The sequence below is a fragment of the Capsicum annuum genome, chromosome 12, assembly GCF_002878395.1.
Source record: "Capsicum annuum cultivar UCD-10X-F1 chromosome 12, UCD10Xv1.1, whole genome shotgun sequence".
NCBI lineage: Eukaryota > Viridiplantae > Streptophyta > Magnoliopsida > Solanales > Solanaceae > Capsicum > Capsicum annuum.
The window spans coordinates 125,768,067-125,792,934 of record NC_061122.1 but is presented as its reverse complement, the minus strand read 5'-3'; the positions used below and the strand labels follow the sequence as shown (position 1 = coordinate 125,792,934).

General features: G+C 36.4%; 1 protein-coding gene across 7 annotated transcripts in view; it reads right to left on the bottom strand.

Moving 5' to 3' along the window:
- LOC107850581 (ABC transporter G family member 24) overlaps positions 1 to 20,212 on the bottom strand; it is a 35,683-nt gene extending 15,471 nt beyond the window's left edge. For 3 of the 7 annotated variants that reach the window (XM_016695202.2, XM_016695200.2, XM_047400388.1), the window contains exons 1-13: positions 19,799 to 20,212; positions 19,648 to 19,724; positions 12,559 to 12,825; positions 11,685 to 11,748; positions 11,439 to 11,585; positions 10,447 to 10,481; positions 10,191 to 10,264; positions 8,914 to 9,845; positions 8,354 to 8,650; positions 4,395 to 4,886; positions 1,471 to 1,619; positions 1,073 to 1,362; positions 849 to 982 (exon numbers count right to left, since the gene is read on the bottom strand). In XM_016695202.2, coding sequence (XP_016550688.1) covers positions 849 to 982; positions 1,073 to 1,362; positions 1,471 to 1,619; positions 4,395 to 4,886; positions 8,354 to 8,650; positions 8,914 to 9,845; positions 10,191 to 10,264; positions 10,447 to 10,481; positions 11,439 to 11,585; positions 11,685 to 11,748; positions 12,559 to 12,825; positions 19,648 to 19,724; positions 19,799 to 20,094 — 3,254 coding nt within the window. In that variant the 5' untranslated portion in view covers positions 20,095 to 20,212. The remainder of the gene's footprint in view (positions 1 to 848; positions 983 to 1,072; positions 1,363 to 1,470; positions 1,620 to 4,394; positions 4,887 to 8,353; positions 8,651 to 8,913; positions 9,846 to 10,190; positions 10,265 to 10,446; positions 10,482 to 11,438; positions 11,586 to 11,684; positions 11,749 to 12,558; positions 12,826 to 19,647; positions 19,725 to 19,798) is intronic. The other 4 variants (XM_016695201.2, XM_016695203.2, XM_047400389.1 and 1 more) reach the window with 2 other exon arrangements.
- Between the last annotated feature and the right edge of the window lie 4,656 nt (positions 20,213 to 24,868).

Here is a 24,868-nt window from a genome sequence, read left to right as displayed (position 1 = left end):
CCCTGATACCAATGTTACCCAAATAGCTTGAATCACTGAAGATTCAAGCAATTGGAATGAGCTATTACAGAACAGCCCAAGAGTTGAGAACAAAAAAGAAGAGAAATTTTAGAGAAGAAAGCAATGAATTGTATTATTATGAATCTCATGTACACTTCACTAGTTTATATACAATTGTATAATTGACCCACTCCCTCTAATTTTTTTTTTTGAGAAATGGTAACCTTGACCCATTCCCTCTAATTTTCAACCAACTATCAGCTCAACTACCTTGCGTGAACAGTAACTCAATGTAACAGTACTGAACAGTGACTAGTTTAACTAACTAACTGTCAGTTACAATAGAATTTGCTAACATGACAATTTCCAATTATAGTTAGCTAATTAGTGTAACATACACCCAATATGCTACGGGGCATATTCAAGACCACAAAATTCAAAGAGCATTTTGGTACATTATACACATCTTTAGCTTAAGACCACACGATTTGAAAGCCTTCTGTTTTTCGTAACTCCATGCCGAGTCAAACTAAGAAACACAAATTGAAATGGAGCAAGTATATTTCTTTTGTTGTGTTGTTATCATCGTCCAAGGTTTACTTTGTTAGTTTGTTTAGCTACTGCATGATACTCGGTAATTCAATCTTAACAGACATCACGTCCCACTCTTTCCTACCCACCCACCTCCAATGTGTGTGTGAGAGAGAGAGTGAGAGAGAGAAAGAGAGATTATATACTTCTGTTCAAACATTTGAAAAGTCTTCAGTCAGGGGGAAGCCAAGAATTGCACAACTAGAACCATTAAAGTAAAAGCAGTGAACAATTCATAGCTCAATGGCATAACATACCTTTCGGCATTTGCAATGACGAATGCCTCCAGCGCCCACTTTGGATAGCATAAATCTGCCAAGATTTTGAGGAATTTATTACCATCGGTGCGAGACGCAATGAGTGTCAAAACCACAGGAACAAGTACCGAGCACTATGTACAAGTAAAGCATGTCCGTCAGAGGTATGAAAAGAAACTAACACTGTAGCAATATGACATGTTTCACAGGGAATTCATGCTTACCAGCTGGGAGGGACCTGGTGCTAGGAAGATGGTGAAAGCATAACCCATTCCAGTCACACAATACACAAGGCACAGTAACACAATGTAATTATCTGCGAAAGAAGATCTCGGGTTGCAGAAAAAGTAGAACATTGACAGATATACAGCAGGCTTTATCACAGTGTTGAAATGATCTATTGTATCTTTGGCAGCAAAATGAGCAATGCTACTAATGCCAGAAGCACTTTCTCTCCAATACTGTAACTTGTCCAATGCAAATGTCCTCAAAGCCGCAATTTTGCATAACAAAGCTGAAAAAGAATTATAAGAAATAAAAAATGAATCAGAAATTCAGGAAAAGAAACTGTGCTCTGAAGTAGTAGGACTTCACAGCCTTGGATAATGGTTATTCAACTTACAGACAGCAATTATTGTGTGTGTATAACCAGGTGCACCAAAGCTTTCATCCCTCACTTTGGTTAGTGATCCTAGGCAAGCTCCAGCTACTAAGAGAATGAGATAATCTATTGCTTGCATTTTTGCTTCTCGTAATCTTTGCTTACTTACCCTATGATAATTTCATAAAGAAAACATTATATGAGAATTCAACTGCAGCGTCAAAAAACGACAAATAATATTTTCCAACAATTAAGTCAAACCAGACCTACTCCGATGCTATAACCCAATAATGACCTGATTTTCAACATAATTGTTGGGAGAAGTTATAAAATTAGCTGACTTGCCAAATCTCCATGTTCGATATAAACCTCAGTCAACTATACTACAACAACTTAACCTCGATCTCAGGCTAGTCGAGATCATCTCTATGAATCTTCATTGACCATGCCGCTCCATTTAAGCTCGTGTCAGATCCATGCTATACGAAAATATAATACTCCCTCAATCTCATTTTATGTGGCACAATTTCCTTTTTAGTCCGTCCCAAAAAAAAAATGTCACCTTACTATAATTAGAAATAATTTAGCTTTAAAATTCCCCTTTTACCCTTAGTAAAATGATTTACAACAAAACATATATCTAAGAATTATTTTAGACCTCAAGTTTCAAAAGTCTTCCTTTTTTTCTTAAATACCGTGTCAACTCAAAGGGTGCCACATAAAATGAAACGGAGAGAGTAATAAAACAATAAAAGGTCCAAATATGACATTAAAGTATTCGAAATTGAACAAATATGCTCTTCGTTAATTGTTTAGTTCATATACGATACTCAATCAAATACAATTTTCTCAGATTTAACTTTTTGTATAACAATATTTCTCCTTTGAGAAAATCGACTCTTGACGATTGCAGTTATTCCGGAAAATCATTGTTTTAGACAGCATAATTAAACTTTAAACATAAGATCCATTATTTTTTTACAATAACGTGATGGAAATTATCTCTTCCTTAATTTGACACAACTGCAGTGTAGAGAATACATGAATCATAGTGAAAAAGTTCAGAAAACTGAAAAGCAAAAATATATTTATAATTACAATTTTTTATCACCAAAGATACGAACATCAGTTACATCGATATATATATGTATATATAGGTGTGTGTGTGTGTATTATTCTTTTTGGATAAGGGACATCGAAATATTATTTACATTGTTAGTATGTAAAAAAGAAAAACAATATTTAACTTAAGTTAAACCATTTACATTCCGATGTAGAAATTAGTGCTTGGCACTAATTATTACATAAACACAAGTAGAAAAGAAATGTTAAATCTCTACATGTTAAAGAAATGTTAAAACTACTAACGAAGAGCATATATTCTTAATTTTGCATGCAATAAGGGCATATTTGACCCTTTTTCTCTTATTAACCACCTATTTAGGTTAATTGGAGGCTCCAGTGAAATTAAGGGCATAGTTGGACCAACTATCGAAGGAAATATCTTCTTAATTTCAAATGCTTTAAGCCATATTTGACTTTTCCGTAATAATATTAATAAGCACTTTGAAGTTTTGTATATTTTCTACTAGCATATAAATCTCAGATACGCCTAAGAAACTCCTAGAAAACATAACAACAACAATAACAACCCAGTATATTCCCACACAATGAGGTCTGGGGAGGGTGAAATGTACGCAGTCCATACCGCTACCTCCGAAGAAGTAGAGAGGCTGTTTCCGATAGAAAACATAAAACCTAAAGAAAACGTACTAACGTAACTAAAACTTGGTCCCGACTTATAGGTAACACATACATCAAAAAAAGGAAAACAAACATAAGGCCTCTTTAAAATGCCTGAATGTGATGGAGACAATAATTTGACGGGGAATGAACAATGTTCTTAAATGATAGCTGTGCGCGTCTTGAGATGACAACTTAACACAAGGGTCAAATAAGTAGGCAAATGAAGAAGAGGGATGCATTTCTTCTTTCTATATATTTATTTTGCACAGATTTACTTTTTCCGTTTCTTTACTTTTACTTTTGGCGGTCAGAAAGAATGGTTTAGGATTTAGGAATTAGGAGATGAGTTCATAATTTCAGAAGTTGATTCACTGAAAAACAGCTAGAAAAGTTTCAGCAAGATAGATCCAGTTGACGACATATAATCCTAGGAACGACAGAATTCCCTTTGACTGATACCAAATCAGCACGCTGGAATTCTGTGAGGAGCTTCATTTGACAGTAAGTAGAGGATCTTATAAAAATTGACCAGCCTTCTTTATTTTGATGGAAAGAAAACCTTGATCTCTGAAAGCATTCATAGCTCTTCTTTTTGGGGTCTACTTTTTAGCCACAAGCAGGGGTTATGAAAATGTGTCCCAAACTACCAAAAGTGTAAGGGTATGTTAACAACCATCATCTTTTCTTTCTTTTTGTATCAACAAAATTACTTCAGTTGTGAAACTGATGCTAAATTCATTAGACCACTGTAGGAGATTCAAAAGATTCCTCATTCTTGCAGGCAGATTGAGCTACACTTCTCCTCTTCAATGGCTTACGATTCTAGAGAGATATTGCTGACATTGGATAAGTTGCTTGCCTGTCAATACTGATGTAACTCAACTAAAACTAGATACTGGTTGCAATAAATAACAGCGAACAGATAATAATATCAATTATCGAGCAATTCCAAGAAATTATTAGGTCACATAAATATGCAGGCAACTTTGTTTAACTTGTGGAAAGTGTCAAAATTAGTGAAAGTGAACTGGATAACGGGTATAGAGATTATTTGGGACCCCGATTCTCAGATCAGTGATTCAATACTTGAGAAATTCTTCAACTTACCTTTTTGTAAAGCTTTTTTCTATATTATGAATTCATAATAAAACACAGAAAGAACCCTCCAATAAAAAGAAATAGATTTTTTGATTATGTACCTTCCGATGAAGTACTTATATTGCAGAAGAACATTTGGAGTTCTCCGGTTGGAGAGGTCCTTTGACCTCATAAAGTTGTGCAGTATAATATCACGCTGGCGCTCCACTTTAGTCTTCATGTCTTGCCACATTTCGCCAGCAAAGGAATTTTCCTCTGTTACATGATCAAAAGTTGCTTGATTGCCAATGTTTAATTCCACTGGTGAGGATGCAAGCACAGCGGCACTCTGTTGCATTTCCAGGGGCACAGAATAACCATTGTGAAGCATCCACAACACAGGAAGCTCCTTGTAGTTCACATTTGAACTGGTGCTTGGTTTCACCAGCCCTTCCAAAATATCTATGTAGTAGTCCGGAGGATTAACACGTTCTGGGACATCGACACCAAGGCCTGCAAAGTAGTCTTCAACTTTCTTTACAGGACCAAGGTATACTACAAGACCACCTTTTGCTAAGAGTATCAAATCATCAAACATCTTGAATAAGGTGTAGCTGGAACAGCAAAGTGGAAAAAAGGTGATTATGAGAAAAGAAAACAATTAGCATCTTAAAAAGTCCACGTCACTGTATCTGCAGTTCAAAAATTGATTTTTTGGGGGGGACTTCTGGGTTGATTTCCAATATATGATGAAAGCTGACTGCCTATGTGGAGGACTAAGCAAGGATTCAGTCACAAGACAACACAGCATATTTATCAATCAGAAGGGAACTCCACTAGCTAGAAGAAGATTTCTTCTATTCTAACAACAACAACAACAACAACATACCCAGTATATTCACACCATGTGGGGATTGGTGAGGGTAAAGTGCGCAATCCATACCACAACCTCAGATGAAGTCAAGAGGTTGTTTCCGATAGACCGCTGGCTCAGGACAGATAACAATATAACAAACAAAAAACATAAAAATAAACAAAATGGGATAATACACCGCTAGATAATAAAAGAAACAAGACACCGACAAATTAATACTATAAACTATCTAGTTGAAATCAAAAACATAATCAAAACACTATGAACAAGAAACTACAGGCACAGATAAAAATAAAGCACTCCTCTCTATTATTACAAATGCACTACTACCCACTAACCCTCTACCTTAATTAGCATTCTCCACACTTTCCTATCAAGGGTCATGTCCTCCTAAGCTGTAACCGTTTTATGTCATGCCTATTCACCTCCCTCCAATATTTCTTCGTCCTACCCCTACCCCACCTAAAACCCTCCGTAGCCAGCCTCTAACACCTCCGTACTGGAGTATCCGCGCACCTCCTCATCATATGCTCAAACAATCGCAACTTCACTTCCCGCATCTTATCTTCCACCGAAGTCACTCCCACTATCTTTCGAATAACCTCATCCTCATCTCCGCCACCTTCAACTTTTGGATGTGGGAGTTCTTAACTGACCAACACTCCACTCCATACAACATAGCCGGTCAGACTGCCACTTCGTAGAACTTACCTATAAGCTTAGGAGGCACCTTTGTATAACACTAGACTCCCGAGCTAACCTTCACTTCAACTACCCTACACTAATACGGTGCATGACACCCTCGACAATCTCTCCATTCTCTTGAATCATAGACTCAAGATACTTGAAACTATCCCTCCTCCAAATGGTCTGAGAATCTAGGTCCACTACCATGTCAGTCTCATACGTCGAATCACTGAACTTACATTCCAAGTACTCTGTTCTGATCTTGCACAACCTAAACCCTTTAGACTTTAGGGTCTGTCTCCAAACTTCTAACTTATCATTAACTCCTCTCCCAGTCTCGTCAGTTAGTATAACATCATCAGCAAATAACATACACCAAGGCACCTCCCCTTGAATACGTTGCGTCAAAATATCCATCACCAAAGCAAATAAAAACAGGCTAAGAGATGATCCCTGGTGCAACCCTATCAAAACTGGAAAGTGTTCTGAATCTCCTCCTACCGTCCTCACATGAGTTTTCGCTTCGTCGTACATGTCCTAAATCGACCTAGTGTATGCCACGAGCACACCGCTAGCCTCCAAGCATCTCTACAAAATCTCTTTGGGGACTTTGTCGTACGCTTCTCAAGATCGATGAATACCATGTGCAAGTACTTCCTCTCCCTAAACTGCTCAAATAACCTTCTCATGAGGTGAATGGCCTCAGTAGTCGAGCGACCTGGCATGAAACAGAACTGATTCTTGAAAATAGTCACGATCCTCCTCAGCCTCAGCTCTAGGACCCTTTCCCAGACCTTCATATTATGGATCAACAACTTGATACCCTTATAGTTGTTACAACTATGAATATACCCCTTGTTCTTATATAATGGAATCATCGTACTCCATCTCCAAGATTCGGGCATCTTCGCCGTCCTAAAAATGATGTTAAAGAACCTTATAAATCACTCCATACTTGCCCCGCCAGTGCTCTTCCAAAAATCCACCGAAATCTCATCTGGCCCAATCACCCGAACCATACGCATCGTAAAAATGGCAGCATTGACCTCCTCCACTTTGGTACGACTACAATAACCGTAATCACGACGCCTCTCTTAGAGCTCCAAGTCCCCAAGCACGAAACCTCTATCCCCCTCATAGTTCAAAAGTTTAAGGAAATAGGATTGTCACTTCCTCCTAATGTGGGCATCCTCCGCCAACATTTTCCCATCCTCTCCCTAGATGTACTTTACTTGGTCAAGGTTACGGGCGCTCCGCTCCCTAGCCTTGACAGGCCTATACAACTTCTTTATCTCCGTCTTTCTCCTCTAAAGTCGCATACAAACTCTCGAAAGTTGTTGTCTTATCCGCCATAACCACTAACTTAGCCTCCTTCCTAGCTAATTTATACCCCTCCCTATTCGTCCACTTCTCATCGTCCTCCTTGCTCTTAACCAACTTTGCATAAGTCACCTTCTTAGTCTCCACCTTCCTTTTAACTTCTTCGTTACACCACCAGTCCCCTCGGTGCTTGCTAGATTGGCCTCTCGAGACACTCAACAGCTTTATAGTTGTCTCCCTGATGCAACTGCAATCATCTCCTACATACTATCCATATCCCATCTACTCTCCCAAGTACCCATTGTCATCCACTTCTCCCCAATCTCTAAAGCACTGGCCAAAGTCAAAGCTACCCAACTTAATCCTATGTTGATCCTCTACACCTTTTTTTTAATGCCCTTTTGGATTTCCAAGTCCATTAGTAGAAGTTTATGTTAGGTTGAAAGATTTTCACTAGGTATGACTTAACAGTCTTTACATAGCGCTCTATCACGCTTCCTGAAGAGCAAAAAGTCTATCTGAGTCTTGGCCACTGAACTACGAAAGGTAATAAGGTATTCCTCCTTCTTCAAGGAGCTCGAATTCGCTACCCCAACCTAAAGGCCCTAGCAAAATCCAAAAGTGAAGCTCCTCTTTCATTCATTTCCCCGAAACTGAAACCTTCATGCACTTCATCATAGCCTTTCAATAATGACCCAATATACCCTTTGAAATCCCCTCCTATGAAAAGCTTCTCAATGCTCGAAAGGTCTCTCACCACCTCATCCAAAACATCCCAAAAGCTCTTCTTCTCCTCCTCGTCCAAGCCCGCTTATGAAGCGCAGGCACTGATAACATTCAACATAGACCCTCCAATGACCAACTTAATCGACATCAACCTATCGTTGACCCGCTTAACCTCCACCACCTGCCTCCTAAGTTCTTCATCTACTAAGATACCTACCTCATTCCTGTCTCACGCTACCAGAGTACCACAACTTATACCCGTCCACATCCCTCGCCTTAAAACCTACCCATTTGGTCTCCTGGACAAAGCTATACTAATCCTATTCTAAAAATTATCAATTAATTTATAGCTTACGGAAATTACAATTAGAGACTGCATGCTTTTGCAGTTGTGCTGCAAGACTAATACGTATTAAACAGAAAGGTTATTCGTAAATGTAGTATCAAAATCCAAGTTAACATTCTGCAGGTTACCTTGGCTGGTGGACAACCATGCATATATTGACTCCTTCAAGGGCTTCACGTCGAAGTGCTCTAAGAAGTAATTGAGAAGATGCACTGTCCAGTCCAGAAGTAGGTTCATCCAGAAACAGAAGTGATGGTTCCATTACCAACTCTAGCCCCACATTCACTCGTTTCCGTTGGCCTCCAGAGATACCTCGTTTTTCTACTGTTCCAACCAAGGAACTGCGCACACTTTGTAAGCCCAAGAAATCAATGACTCTCTCAACAATAAGAACTTTGTCTTGCTTTTGCAAATCTGCTGACAACCTTTTAAAAGTACAAGAAGTCAACAATTCTATCTTTTGAACGAACAGCTATAGCAATCAGATCAACTTGAGATACAAGCCAGCAGTAGTAGTCAATAGAACAATGTGTTTGCTGCTTGATATGGTGATTTAGAAGTAATTGAGAATTTTGAAATGTAGCCTGTGCTGAACATTATAACATGACTTCCAATGTGTTTCTTTTAAATGATAAGATTGTGGAGAGTCCCAAGGACATACACTATAACGGAACCAACTATTACATACCTGCACCTTGCATTGAACCATAGATTTTCCTCAACAGTCAAGTTGCCATGCACAATATCATCCTGTGGCACAAAACCAACAATTTTTCTGTACGAACGGAGTGGTTCTGATTTTCCATTTATAAGGATGGAACCAGAAGTTGTACATCCAACATTTTTTCCTGCCAGAGCTGAAAGGAGAGTAGTTTTCCCAGCTCCTGATGGACCCATGACAGCAGTAATATGACCAGGCATGATTTTTCCATTAACAGATCGTAACAGATGCTTCTTTTTTCCCTTCAAAGTAACAGTTAAATCTGTAAAACCTATCTCAATTACAGGTCTTTTCCTGTAATCGGTATTTGTGGCCATTGAAATTACACCAGAAAAAGTAAGGTTTTTATTCTGCTGTTGCTGAGCTTTTTCTATCTCAAGTTGCGCATATGCATACTTAAAAATTTGACTATGAGTATGAATATCTTTCCCTTTGGGCTTTTTGGTTTTCAAATTTCTTTCTTTGATCTCCAAACTGAAAGATTCTGAACTATCAAAACTTTGTTCTTCAATTTCATTAATCATCGTCATCAACGGACTGGATCCTGTTTCCTCGACTTCAGATATGCTTTGCGATTTCTTGGACACTGAAGAAGCACTGTGCTCCTTTGATGGATATGAAACACCTTCGGTATCAGTGTATTCCTCATTCAGTACTGTGACCTTGTCACTGATCGTGACATTTTGTTTGCGAGAAAATTTGCGTGAAAATTGGCCTTGCAATTCAATGGCATGCTTTTTAGCAGCCTCTTTTGCGGCTTTCCACCTTGCACGTGCCTGTATCTTTTCTTTAACAACTTTTGCAGCTGCTTCCCGTGATCCAGCAAGTCTCCTTTCTCGTATGGTGATGATTTGGTCCGAACAGTTGTAAATTATAAGTAGAAGTGTGGCTATAGCTGCCTACAAGGATGAACAAGACTTGAATCTCCTATTGTGGTATAATGTCTTGAACATCAAACAATAAAGAAATTCAAATACTAAAGAGCGGGACCAATTTCAACTTCAGCACTGGGAAGGTAGCACAATAATTTCTGGTGAATTTTTTATCACCAGAAAGGTTATTGCAAGTTGGCAACAGAAGAGTGAACTTTAATTGAAAACCTCAGTTAATTTGTTACATTACTGAATCCAGTTCTCACTTAATATAAACCTCAAAAAAAAAAGTACTTCGTATAAACCTAGAAACAGCTAGAAACAACGAAGAGAAATCAGGCAGGCAGTGAGGTGATAATAATCAAAACTTACTATGAGCATCGCCCCATATGCATGAATATTCTGACTTGCAGTATTTGGATTACATGAAGTTAACTTGAAGCATCCTGCAAGTCCATCAAGAGGTGACTGTTACATGAAGAAGCACCATTGGAGAAAGAATCTAAATTCATGCAATTGGAATATGCTTAATGGAAATACATATGGATTTGTTATTTATTTTGTATAAAAAGACTACTATTTCAACAATGTATTGCAAATAATTGGTCATTTTCAACCTGGAACTTACGTTTCTCAGCCGTAGAACCTGTTGGGCAGTAATTCCTGTAATTACAGGGTATAGATTAGCCTTGAAATAAATGCCATAAGAGGAGTAAAATTGATGAAATGTCACCAAGTAAGTGTGTAGTGAAGTATAATTAAGTAATAAGTAGGGATGGCAATGGGGCGGTGCGGTGCGGTGCCGGTGCAGGGCGGTTTAAAGTAAGTTTTTTTTTAATGGTGCGATGCGGTGCGGGTTGCGGGTATATGCGGGTTTAAATTAAAAAAAGCTAAAAATTAGTATTGTTCTCGTGAATATACCTAAAATTATATGGATTCTTTACTTAAAATTTTATGATACTTAAAACGACATATATAACACTACAAATAAATAATTTTATAGTAGCTTTTTTCACATCTCTATTTATTTTAATAAAAATATGATATTCGATCATTACTTGTACACGTTATACTTTTTGACAATTTTTTAGTGAAAAATGATACAATAGAAATTAGTTATTATTTCCTAGTTGTAGATTTGAAAATATTATGATTTTCAATGGAGTTACAAATTTTTCAAAAAAATAAAAACATGGGGCGGTGCGGTGCGGTTATGCGCGGGTATGAATGTGGGGCGGGTTTATGCGGGTTTAAAGGTGATGCGGTGCGGTTTTAAAACTTGCGGGTTTAGAAAAAACCTGCACCGCACCATTGCCATCCCTAGTAATAAGGATTTCCCAAGGGATTTCTGTAATAAGACGTAGCGCCTGTTTGGATTGACTTTTGACTTATAAGCCAAAAGCCATGTTAGAAATCCTAACTTATGGTTTTTGGCTTAGTTTTAGCATTTTGGCCTAAAACCAAGTGCTTTACCCAAACACTTCAAAAGTATTTAAAAACTATTTTGGCTTTAAACCACCTAAAATAAGCAAATCCAAATAGGCTCATAATCCTGATATAAAAATTTTACAGCTAGAAGATAACCAGACTTTTATCAGGTGTTCTGAGAGAAAATACTACCCACTACTGCAAGGATTCTTCTCTGTATTTGTTGGACAATAGGATCCTGCAGAACAGAATACCTCTGAGCTTCTGCGAACATCAGACCAAATGTTTGCCCCACCACAAGTATGACTTGGCTGCCCAGGAGGTAATTGATAACTATATCTACAGACATACCAACAAACATGTTATGCAAACAAAAAATGGGTAAAAAAGGAAGTGAAAAAATATCAGAGCAGCCTTGTAACAAGAATCTGAACTCACGGTTCACATATTCCAGTATTCATATTGAGTGTGGCAAGTGGGCAGTAGGAACCTAAAGGACAGGCTAGAAAAATGAAAAAGCTATTAGACATCTTTTCTTTTGTTAAGAATCAGCAAATAAGGTACTTATCAGAAAAAAATAGAAACTAAGATTTAAGAAGTTGTATACATTAACCAAAATAAGCAAAAAATAGAGTAACACTTGACTATTCCATGTAGCGTATACATAAGCTGAAGGCATTGTAACAAAACATCAAATTACTGGACGTGGCACTATATATGCTAAGTCAACAGCAATCCCTTTTGCAAACCTTGTTCATGAAGGATGTCAATGTATGAGCTGATTATATATATCTTCTGCAACAAAGCTTGAACTAAACTATCATACTCTAGAGACGGTATCAGTACATCATACCACAACCTTGGCACAAGCAGTTTATGAGACCCTAACCAGCTATTTTAACTCAGGATTCAGGAGGAGGAGTAAAAAGTAGGAACAACTGTTAGGTTGCTAGTCCTATGTATGATAAAATAATTAGACAATGTTGTTTCTTTTCCAATAAAGCAGCAATAGAAGCCTCCTTGTTCAAATGAAGCTGCAGTATGCTAGTTATCTCTTAAATTAGTTTACCATAAAGCTACTGACCGCATGCATATATACAATACAAGAATTTTACAGTCCACTCAAAGGAATCTAGAAGATAGTAATAAATAGCTTCCTTGATACTAGAGCATAAGTGAAAAACAAGTGCTTGTACTAACACAAGAATTAAATTCTAAATTGTGGTTTCTCCTCAAAAATGGTTGAAGAAGAAGCTGTAGATAATACTGATTAATTTTTTTGAAAAGCTGATAATATTTGTTATGTACTTACGTATCATACAAGTAAGACCATGAGGACAGAAGAAACCCTCACAACAGGGCTGACAAGCAACAGTTCTCGCAGGTATTTCTCTAGAATTTCTTAAGTCGGGATTCTGATCTGAGTCAGTGCTACAGCCCCATCCTGGTTCACAGCCTGAAACCCAAGATGTCAAATTACAGTTTCTGTTGGGCGTTAAATAATTGGACCCTGATGTTATGGTGTTACTGAAGTAGAAACTAATTTCTGCAGCAGTACACAACCTTCTCTGAATATCCCCTGTTCAATATATAACTTTCATCAGATCATCGAGCTGTACTGTAGCCTGAAGAGAGTGATTAATGGCACAAAATGTTTAGCAATAGGAAAGAAAAAGGTGTTAGATCATACTGTTTCCAGCATCATTTCACTTCCACATAACAACATTAACGAGAAGACGATAAACACCAATATAAAACTCAGAACAAAAAGAATGGGAAAAAGTGTTTCAGTTCAACAACAACAGCATACACTGGAATCCCACAAGTGGGGTTTGGGAAAGATAGAGTGTACGCAGACCTCACCTCTACCTCATAAAGATATAGAAGTTGTTTCCGATAGACCCTTGGCTTAACATTAACATTCCCAAGCAATTTGAAAAAGAGAATACAAAAATGAAAGTAGTAACAACAACGAAATTTCACAAAAATAATGTGAAACGGAGAGCAGTACATAACATACGTAGGAAAGAACTGTAAACAAAATAATGTGCTCATCGAAGCACAAAAAGTACAGATGATTACCGAAACCAAAGAACAAGAAACTACGAGAACAATGTTAGTACAACTGGTAAGAAAGTAGGTCCAAGTCGACAACCAATCCTGTCCGCAGGTAAGTGTGAGAACACGCAATTAACAACTAACATTCTACCATAATCCTTGAATTCCAAATCCTTCTATAGAAAGTTATGTCCTCGGTAAGCTCAAGATGTAACATGTCCTATCTAATCACCTCCTCCAATACTTCTTCATCATGCCTGCCTCTACCTCTCCTGATGCCCATCATTGTCAACCTCTCAAACCTTCTCACTGAGGCATCTACACTCCACCTCTTCACATACCCAAACCATCTCAACCTCGCTTCCTTCATCTGGTCCACCACAGAGGTCACTCCTACCTTGTCCCAGATATCATCATTTCTAATCTTACCACTCCTAGTATGCCCACACATCCACCTCAACATTCAGTTCAATGAGCTGAATTGGGTCCATTCAGCACATACCATCTGTTGAGGAAAATTGGCAAACAAAATAACTGGCCTACCTAACATGAAAATATATATTTTTTTGAAAAGGTAAAATTTAATCCTAATATGAACATATATATAAGATCAATCAAGTCCATCTAACCTTACTAAATCTATGATTTCTAAAGAAATATGCTTAGCATAAGTTAACAAATAACAACGGGGCGTATGTTGGTCTGGTGTAGTTGGTGGTGTCAGTTAAAAGATATGATAGAAAGTTTCCAGCATGCATTTGGTGGACAGTTGGCAAAGGAACTTCACATGTTTTAAGGACACAAGTAATTACATCTAGAGATAAAACTGAATTGTATATTACTTTTTCTTTTTTGGTGTAAGCCAAGCTTTGTAAACGACTGGACCACATACTTGAAGTCATAGAATTCCTGTAAGTTTTTTGTATATGGGAATCTCTAATGTTTTGTAACTGCTGATCAGCACGACCTTTGTGCTGATCACTATTTAAATACATATGAAACATGTTGCCAATTTCCAAAAAAAAAAAAAAAGAAAAAGAAAATGGGAACATATAGTAAACTAGTGATGAGATATCATAGTAACTATCAAGGGGCCTTTGGCCTTCAACATAGTTTACTGCAAAAGCTCCATTAATACATCAAAACAAAAAGTGGAAACTAATAGTCGGCTTCAAATAGAGGCTGTCTAAAATGGAAAGAAGACTAACTTCTTTTTCAGTATTTCTTTCTAAATGATCCCACAACGCCTGGGTATCTGGAAGCTTATATTTGTGACTTTGACAATTAGAGAAGTTTTAGGAGGATTGTATCTTCTTTGTATAACATTTGCTTTGATCTGGTTATTCCCAAGGGAAGAAATGAATGGAAAAAGAACGAAAAAGTGAAAAAACAAGGGAAAGGCTAAAACCAAAAAAAAAAAAAAATATAGGAATAATGCAAGGCTGATGTATAATTAGAGTTTGGGATGAAAATAGATTAAGAGCTCACACCTGTTATATTTTGTGGAACTCTGCGACAGTAATGAGTTCCATATTTGTATTCTGTCAGTAGCTTGGTGTACCACCATGAATGCATCACAATGATTAAGTTAGACCAAAAATTAAATTAAACAAAACAAGCTTGCTGGAATGCTCTGTATCACCCTTAGTCATAGATTCAAATGTCAGCTGATAGTTAGATTTTGTACCAATGTTTTAAACTGATTGAACCAACATCTCTTGTTTCGGTCTAAGCGTTTAAAAGTCATGGTAAGAGAACTCAAAATGAGAAGCAGCTTATGTGGTCTACTGAAGACATCAGAACAGGAATAGACAATCGAAGAAAAAGAGTGGACTTGATTTTGGCTAGAAGGTGCCTCCTAAATCAAAGGCAAATTCTACAGAGTGGTTATTAGACCGGCTATGTTATACGAGGTGGAGTGTTGGCCAGTCAAGAAATCTCACGTCCAAAAGATGAAGGTGGAGATGAGAATGCTACGGTTGATGTGTGAGTGTACTAGGAAAGATAGGATTAGAAATAAGATTATTCGAGATAAGGTAGGAGTGGCTCCGATGAAATCCGAGATGAGGGAAGCGATGTTGAGATGGTTCGGACATGTGATGGGGAGAGGCACGAATGTCCTAGTGCGGAGGTGTGAGAGGTTGGCTAGGGATGGATTCAGGTGAGGTAGAGGTAAACCGAAGAAATATTAGAGGGAGGTGATTAAACATGACATGAAGCAGCTTCAGCTTATCAAGGCCATGACCTTAGATAGGAAGGTGTGGAGGAGGCGGATTAGGGTAGGAGGATAATAAGAAGGAGTGCGTCAGTGTTAGGAGGTAGGAGGGCTTTGTTTTGTTATCCGTGCTAGTAGCTATTATTTCAGAGTGTTGTATCGTTTATTGTATTACTTGGTGAGTCCTGTTTATGTTGATATTGAGTGTGGTATTCCTATTATATCTTGTCCCTTTACTATATCTTTTATAAAATGTTTTATCTTGAGCCGAGGGTCTATCGTAAACAGTTTCTCTATCTCACCTCTGAGGTAGTGGTGGTATAGACTGTGTACACTTACCCTCCCCAGATCCCATTTGGTGGGAGTATACAGGGTATATTGTTGTTGTTGTTTATTCATACACAATAGAAAACAATATTACGCACAAGGCATTATAATTAATATTCAAAAGACGATAAAAGTACTAAATGTGAGGTAAATAATGGCTAAATATCCTTATAAAAAAAGGCTAAATATATGCATTTTTGGCCACACAAGATTCCGAAAGCGAGCCTCCATTTCATCTACCCTACCTCAATCCAATGAGTGACATCCTCGTCAATCTCTCCATTCCCATGAATCATACACCCCAGATACTAAGGCTGTGCAAAAACCGAACCAACCGATAAACCGAACCGATAAAAATGTTATTGGGTTATTGGTATTGGGTTATCGGGTTAACGGTTTTTTATTGGTTTTATAAAAAAATTTATTGGGTAAATGGTTCGATATCGGTTTTAGCTTATTGAGATATCGGTTTAACCGATAACCCAATAACGATATACTAAGTTATTGTTTTATCCCTATTTATGTTATATATTTAAATCTCTCTCTCTTTTATCTATCTATCTATCTATCTATCTATCTCTATATATATAGATATGTGTATATATATAGATTATATGCACTACTAATTCATAATTCAGTGATTCACAAAGTATTAACCTATTTAGGGCAACAAAGGTACAATATAAAGTTCGGCTATTATCGTAATAAAAAGCTTGAAGCATTTATAGCTTCCAACAATTAGGATTCAATTTTTTTCCTAACTAACATTCAGTTCAAATTTGAAAATTCTTGTAAACTAAAATGCATTGCGTACGTTTTGACGGTAATTAAGATTTCATTTTTTTATGTTAGTTGTTACTATTTCTATTTATAAGTATTTTCTTATTGGTTAAACCGAAAACCGAACCGTTAAGGACCAAAAACCGATAAACCGATAAGAAAATATCTTATTGGTTGGTTATTGGTTTTACATATTTAAAAACCAAAAACCGATAAATCGAACCAAAACACGTAAAATCGAACCAAACCGACTGATGCACACCCCAACCAGATACTCTAGATACTTGAAACTATCTCTCTTTTGTATAACTTGAGTATCAAGTTTTATAACCACAACAGACTCATGCGACACCTTGCTGAATTTACACTCCAAATATTTCGTCTTGGACCTACTCAACCTAAAGCATTTCGAAGTTGAGGAGTTGTGGAGCAAAAATTGGATTCAACATGTTGGATTTTTGTAAAATGGAAAAAAGAAGAAAAAGAATAGAAGAATAAACATGCAACAAAGTGCATGTTAGAAGGAATAGAACAAAGAGAATTGACCTGATATATGTGGCCTTCTTACCTGTCCAAAGCAGAAGAAATTCAGTGGACTCATGAATTGCCGCCAAAGTGTCGCGACAACACTGAAAATAAGTTTCAGAATCTCCAGCTGGCAGCTACTGGCCACGCGGACTTTTACATAACTTTGGATCTAGGAAGAGCTAGGAGGCGCCGTAGAAGACAGAGTTCAATGGGTTTTACCTTTTATTTCTCCATATTATTAGTTTTTATGTTTGTTTTTTCATGATTTGTTGTTTTTCTTTCATGTCTATGACTCTATGTAGAGGTAAATTTCACTTTCTAGGGTTATATTTCTTTCATGAGTATTTGTTATTTGAAAATGGATTTCAATTAGTTAGCTTATCGTATTGGGTTGTTTATCTAATCCTAAGCTTAATTATGATTGAATATCATCTATTAATCTTGGTTTGAACTCGAAATGAGAATTAAGGTTGCAAATAGGATTAAATAGATATATACCTAAATTGCCTTTGTTTAGTTTATTTACGGGAATATAAATGTGTTCTTGTAACGATTCACAACCATAGACATATAGGCGTGACGTAACTTGAATAGGCGAATAAGAACTTGAGAGATTCTTACAAGCAATATTAACCCTGTCAATCAATAATTTGGAAAAATCAAGAAGGTGAATCAATTAGAGAATATAGAATAATTGTTAGGTAGCTTATATCCCCAAAATCGATTTTATCTCATTGACAACAAAAATCTTCTTTGTTAAAGATCACTATTTGTTTCCTTTTTATTTCAGTTAGTTTATAATTATAACTTTGGATTTTATTTCTTATTTAGACGATTAGAAATTTAATTTAGTTTATGGTCAGTGAAAAGTCCATGTGGGTTCACCATTAACTTAATCATTTTAGTACTTGTACGACCACATAGACTTGCGTGTGTGTTTGGGAGCAATAAGTTTTTGATGCTACTATCAAGGACTTAAAAAGTGATTGTTTATCTAGATTAGACTTTTATTTTTTGTCTATTCAGGCTTTATTTATTTTTAAAATTTTAATTTTAGTTTAACATTTTGTACTTCATCTTGACATGACATCTTGGAATAGATATTGTCGAATGTTGGTTGTCCTTATTTTGGTGATCCTTGACTGAATTGTGGATGATTCTTTGTAGCAACACTGTCATAATATTTTCAAGAACAGATTGTGCATAAGATGGTGTTGAAATGGTTGTTCTAGCTCTTATTCCCCTTCTTTGAACCCTTATTGTGACAATTCTCATGTTGTTTATGATGTTGATAGGAGTAATGAAGTGGAAGATGCGGAACGTCTTGCTCAGCTTAGTGATATGGTAGATACAGGAGTAGAACACTGCAATAGAACACTGCAATACTGGAGCAGTGGGTGGAATAGAGAGGAAAGCCATAGAAAGGATTAGTGTCAAACTCACGAAGATGGAGGCTAGATCTGACACTTGTAATGGTCTGCAAGTTACGGGCTTAGCTTATATCCAAGACGAACCTTGAGCAGAAGAAAAGAGCAAGTTTCCGCAAGAAGATAGCTTTGAAGTAGCAGAGATAGTGAGGCAATCTTGGCTAACAGAACAAGCTCAACCAACGAAATTTCATAGGTTTCTCCGTGATGGTCTTACAAACATAGTGAAACAGTTGATAGAAGGAATAACTGAGAAGCATGAAACAGACAGAAGAAAGCTTTAGTCACTTTGTAAATAAAAAAAGGATTTCAGGCTAATATTAGCAGCATCTTATGAGTTAGGATAATATTGGTAGTTGTTTGCTCAAAATAAAATAGGAAAACAACATGAAATGGAGATGATTTATCTTAAAAGCCTAATGTAATCCTATACATGATTGTAATATCTAGAACGGTTTAGACGCGAGGGAAGTGGCGGAAGGGGAGAAGTCTACAGCCTGAAAATTCACTCTGCAATCTGCAATAACAAATAAAGTTCCCTTGAATATGCCACATAATTTATCTAATTGGTCCATTGTAAACTAAACTTGTTTCACCAATCAAAAGAGTAAATTCTACCGTCCTAAATCATAGCTTTATCACTTGATTAGCTAATGCAATCTTATATAGCATCAATTCCGAACAAGAGTGACAATCTCACGATCTAACAAGGTGAAAGTAAATGCGACCACTGCAAACTTATAATCAAAAGAAGTTACTATAAAAGCCGACTTTATATCAAAAGGATATCAAGAGCAATACTATGTGATCTACATGAATAGAATAACTTTAATGCTAATCGTCTCCTTTGTTTTGGTAATTTATGCCAGTAGTGTCATTTATCTCTTGATCATCGCTGCTATGTCAAAATCACAACAGCAAACTAATGAAAGAAAAAAGAGATACGTAAAACATAAAGTCATTTATTATCTTCCAAACATTTCTCTGGTACTTTTTGTCGAACGTCCCTAAAGGACTCTCTTTAGCACTTCATTTCGTAAAAAGGGGAATTGAAAATGCGAAGTACCTTTTGTTCTGGTAACACAAGCACTGAGAAAAGCAAGATTCGATGAGTAATTGAAGGCATGGTTCCATTCTTCATCTCTGCAACACATCTCCGTCTGTCACTTGGTGATTCAACACAAAAAAAAAAAAAAAAAAAAAGAGCAAATATTTACCGATTTAGGATGCAAAATTTGAATTCATCCGCAAATTCGTTGTCGAAAAGGTTTTGCGTGAGATTGTATATACGGCTATATACAGTTCGAGTAACTAAATCAAGCACTGCTGGATTATCGAGTTGTGAAGAAGTGGTGGCACCATTGACTATGGATTGACTCCAAACAAGCTTGACTGCGCACAACTGCAAGCTCACCAGGACGACAATGATGACCTGTTGGAATAAGGAAGATGGCCTGTGAGTCGCCTCCATAACACGAGAAGCTTTTTTTCCTGGTGTATATGTATTATACATATATAGTATATAATAAGGAAAGAAAATAATGACAAGTCATGGCGCGGGTGAATGATTGATTAGAAAGAAGGGAATTGCGGAGATGGTGTGTCCCATTTTTCTGCTATTCGAACAATACCACGTCTTAGCATATTATTATATACTTTATACTTACTCTGTTTTAAAATAAATAAATTACTGAGGTATTTATTAGTATTTTAAAATAATTGAATTATTTCAAATTTAATTTATGATTTGATAATTAATTAATTTTTTTACAAGGTTAATTTTTTATTTTTTGAAATAAAAATAGAAAGTTGTGTAAAGTTTATGTATTTACTATTTTTTTTAATTTATGTGTCAAAATTCAACAACGTAGTATATTAAAAAAACTCCCCTTCAACTCGCCGGCAGCAGATTCAAATTTTCTTATTTCCTTCTTTAAATGTTTTTGTTTTGATCAAGGCCGGCAAAGTGAAGTCTTCGCGTTTTGGGCAATCAAAAAAAATCCTCGTTTGATATGTGAGCTTTTCGAGTAAGCATCTGTAAAATATGTTTCATAACCTAAAATCACCATTCTGTTGTATTTAGGTATATCTGATGTGTTTTTTAAAAAAATCTTGTAAAAGACATTACAAAAAAAAATTATTAGTGTTTCAGTTACTATTTTTAATGGCTTAAATTTTCACACTTTAATGGCAACTTTCTTTAATTATATGCAACAAAATTATCTATTTCTCTTCAATATAATGGAGGAATATAGCTTAACATTTTTTTTAAAAAGTTTAGGGCTCAGATTCTCTTAAATTTGAAAAAATAGAATTACATTTACAGTTGAAAATTCAAACATTTCGATTCTCACCATCAATAAATGCGTGTGTAGAGTTGTAACTACTAACATTAAGGTATCGTTTGGTAGAGTGTGATAAAAAAAATTAATGCATGCATTAGCTTTATTTATTAGTAGTATCTTGTTTGGTTTACCTTTTCAATCTATGTATAACTAATGTTTGTATTAGTTATATACTCTATTGTGTATTATACTATGCATAACCAATACCGTCATTTTTCTATATATTAATAATACAAAGCTTTCAATACATGCATTAATTTATTAAATGACAAATTTACCCCTCAATTTTTTTTCAATTCCTTTCCGTTCTTATCCCAAAAATATATCCATTTCACTGATAATTGAATCTTGCAAATGATTTAATATAAATAATACTTGATCAAGAAAAAATCAGTAAATGCAATGATTATTTTTCTACTTCCTTACTACCACAGCAAGATTGTGATGCTAATAGATCACTTTTCAAATTAGCAGCAAGTTAAAAACAGCTTCACCAAGGTACAAACTACAATTTGTTTAAAAATTTTAGTGATAGGGAGAGTTGAACATATGAAAAGTCAAAATGCACCGATGCAAAAAAACTGGAAGAAACTTAGAGCTAGATCTTTTTTTTCTTTTTTGAGAAATTGGTAACATTGAAGCAGATCTGAAATTTAATCCACAAAGACTGGAAGTTTTCGAATCCATAAAGCAGATTTGAATATTGAATCTTTTATGCGGAAATTTCGCCGATTCAGGATTTTCAGAGAAAACTTTGCAGGTGAAAAGTTTAGCTTTCCATCTTCCCCTCTCTCTCTCTGGGTTTAGCTTGAGACTTTGTAGCCTCTATTTTTGGAGAAGAAAATATTATGTAAATTTTGGGTGAAGAATATATTAGAGACTTTCTAAGTGGAAGATTTGCTCAGTTCCATTGTTGAATTTATGGGAGAGTTAAGTTTGAAGTAACATTCGCTTAGATATTCTACAACTTTAATTCAATGGAGATTATGGGTATATCTATGCTTATTTATCTTATGTGTAACTAAATTTCCCTTTTGGGTTATGTGCGAATAGGAATTAAAATGTGTGCGGGTTGTGATTGTTAGCATCTATTTGGTAGTTCATGTTTATGGGTTCTATTATTGCTATGCTATTTTGGTTGGGATTTGATAGGTGACAGCTTCAAATACTCACATGGATTTGATGAGCAAAAGCTCCAAGCTCTAGAAAGTTCAATGTCATCTTCGAAAGAAGGGTTTTGGGTGAACTTTAGGAATCCATATCATCCTCGAAGAAGGGATATGGGGACCAAAACAATGATAGACAATTATGCGTGTAGTTTGCTAAATTTTCACTATCGTAGACATAAAGGTGAATGTAAGGTTAACTATGTCATGGGTGTCATCCTAGAAATAGAGATGCCTTGATTGAGGTTGTAGTCCATTAGGTATTAGAAAGAATCCATGGGTGAAAGTTTGGTGTTTTGTTGAAAGGCTAACATTAAAACCTATAACCAAGCCTACCCATATTTGAATTACAAAGTGATGTTGATAATTAGCTCTCACGTGTCACTCCCTTAGTAACACATAATCCCAATGTAATACCCCAAACTTTATTTAAGTCAAATCTAGTCTCCAAAAGAGTTGGTGATGACTTCCTAAATGATTAATGTTTAAATGAGATAGGATTTCCCCAATTTAGACTTTTTATCATGTGGGAAATTGAATTAGTTTTCCAACGATACCAATTTTGTCCAAATTCGGTATCGGAGTAAAAAGTTATGAACGTTTTACAAAGAACTGTCGGAACTGCCTAGAAGCGACGGTCAGGTCGAAGGACCGTCAAGCTAGCGATGGACCATTGCTCAAGCCATCACGACTAAGGCAGTGAACCCATCTTCTGGCCAAGTGCAATGGTCAGGACCGACGGACCGTCACCCAAACCGTCGCAGACGAGGCAGAAAGTTCAGATTCTGGCCAAGTACGATAGTCAGGACCGACGGACCGTCGAGCCATTAACAGACCGTCGCCCAAACCGTCGCCACTTCCGATCAGCGATTTAAAGTCATTTTTTAAGGATATTTGGGTCTTTTTCTACCCGTTTTAACCCCTAATTATACCAGACCAGAGCTCATAACTTCATTATTCATCCACAACACCAAATTAGGGTTTCTCCCAAAGATCAATCCCTAAGAACAAGAAACTCTAGGTATTTAATTCCAAATTAAGAATTCAAGCTTTCCTCCTCCAATCTTTAAGAAATCATCCATCCAGGTATGTCAAGTGTTGATTCATAGGTTCATTTCACCCATGAAGCTCAAGAAACCCTATTTGAAATATAAACTTTGGATTCCATGGTATGAATTGAATTATATCCATGTTTATGTTGTTGTTTGATTTCCAATTTGAAGTCTTTAATGACTATTATGAAAATATATTAGTATGTGATTGAAATTTTTGCATTGGAAGAGTAAAATGTTGCCATGAAGTATTATTTCAATATTCATGCCTAAGCCTAAAGATATGCATGCAAGGTGATTGATAAAATGCCTAAGAGAATAGTTATTATGCCTTATGACTCATTTGTGACCAAAATTGATGAATCCATATTTCTCTCTTATGTTTGATATGACTCCCACATTATTGTTATACTTTGTAATAGATTGACGTAATGCTCATGAGATTAGGCTTATGAAATTATGATATTTTTACATGCATTCCTATTCATGTGTAAGCTTATGGCATGTGAATACTTCATAAAAATCCCCAATGATTGTACTGTAAATTGTTGACTATGGTCATGTGTCAAGAGGTGTTATGTCTTGTCAGTTTCATGCTATCAAGTCTTGGGGGTACTTGTACTCGACAATTTAGTTATGTGCCTAGAGTCAGTGTCATGTTTTCCAGATACTCTCAGTCAAGCCATGATTCATAGAACTCAATCAGTCATGTGACTCAGGAAAACTCAGTAAACTTAGAAATCTTAGAAATTCAGTAATCTCATGAGTGTTCTGTCAGTCAATGGAACTCAATGAACGCAGTCCAGTTCAGTTTAGTTAATCATGTTCAGTGTTTATTCAGATGGAAGTAGGATTCAGCACTGAGTGAGCCCGAGGATGGGAACTCACCTGTTATTAGAGGGTGTGATTCTTAGAAGTAATCCTTACGCTCCAGAACTACGTAGCCAGCGTAGGTTGAGACATCAAACCTGCTAGTTGAGGGTAGATGAGGTGGCTTAACCTATTTTATGAGGGTCTCATCGTTCTCCTTAGAGTACCTGTTAGATAAGGGATTACTCACAGCTTGTCCTTACCAGTTGCGCGCTATGACACCCTTCCAATTCGGGTTACAGATTGGACCCCAACTCAGCTATAATAGCTTATTAGGGGCATGTCATTTAGATAACTACTTCCCACAGTTACAGTCTCAGTCTCAGTAATAGAACTAAGATAGTTCTACAGAATTTAGGACTGTCAGATATAGTCACCCAGTTCAGTATGGAACTCAGCTAATTCTATCAGAAACAGGACTGTCAGACACAGTTATTCAGATAATAGTATATCAGTTATACAAAACTTATGTTACCAGTATTCAGATTCAGTGATGTCATGATCTCAGTTATAGTTCACGTATTCATGCATGTATTCTTACGTTCATGTTATTTAGTTATTTATTATTGTTTATGCATATAAACCCCTTGCATTCAGTCTACCTTACTTGTATAACAATACATTCAAATATACTGACGTATTTACGCTATGGTGTTTTATACCATAGGTTCAGAAGTATGATTTCCAGAGCATCCTTAGTAGATCAGACGTTCAGCAGCCAGACTAGTAGTGAGTCCTAATTATTCGAGGATAGCAGGATTATTTTATTACTTTATTATTTCAGTAGTCTGAAGTTAGCTGGAGATATGTCCCATCAACTCCACAATTTTTAGACAATTTAAAAACTTCCAGGC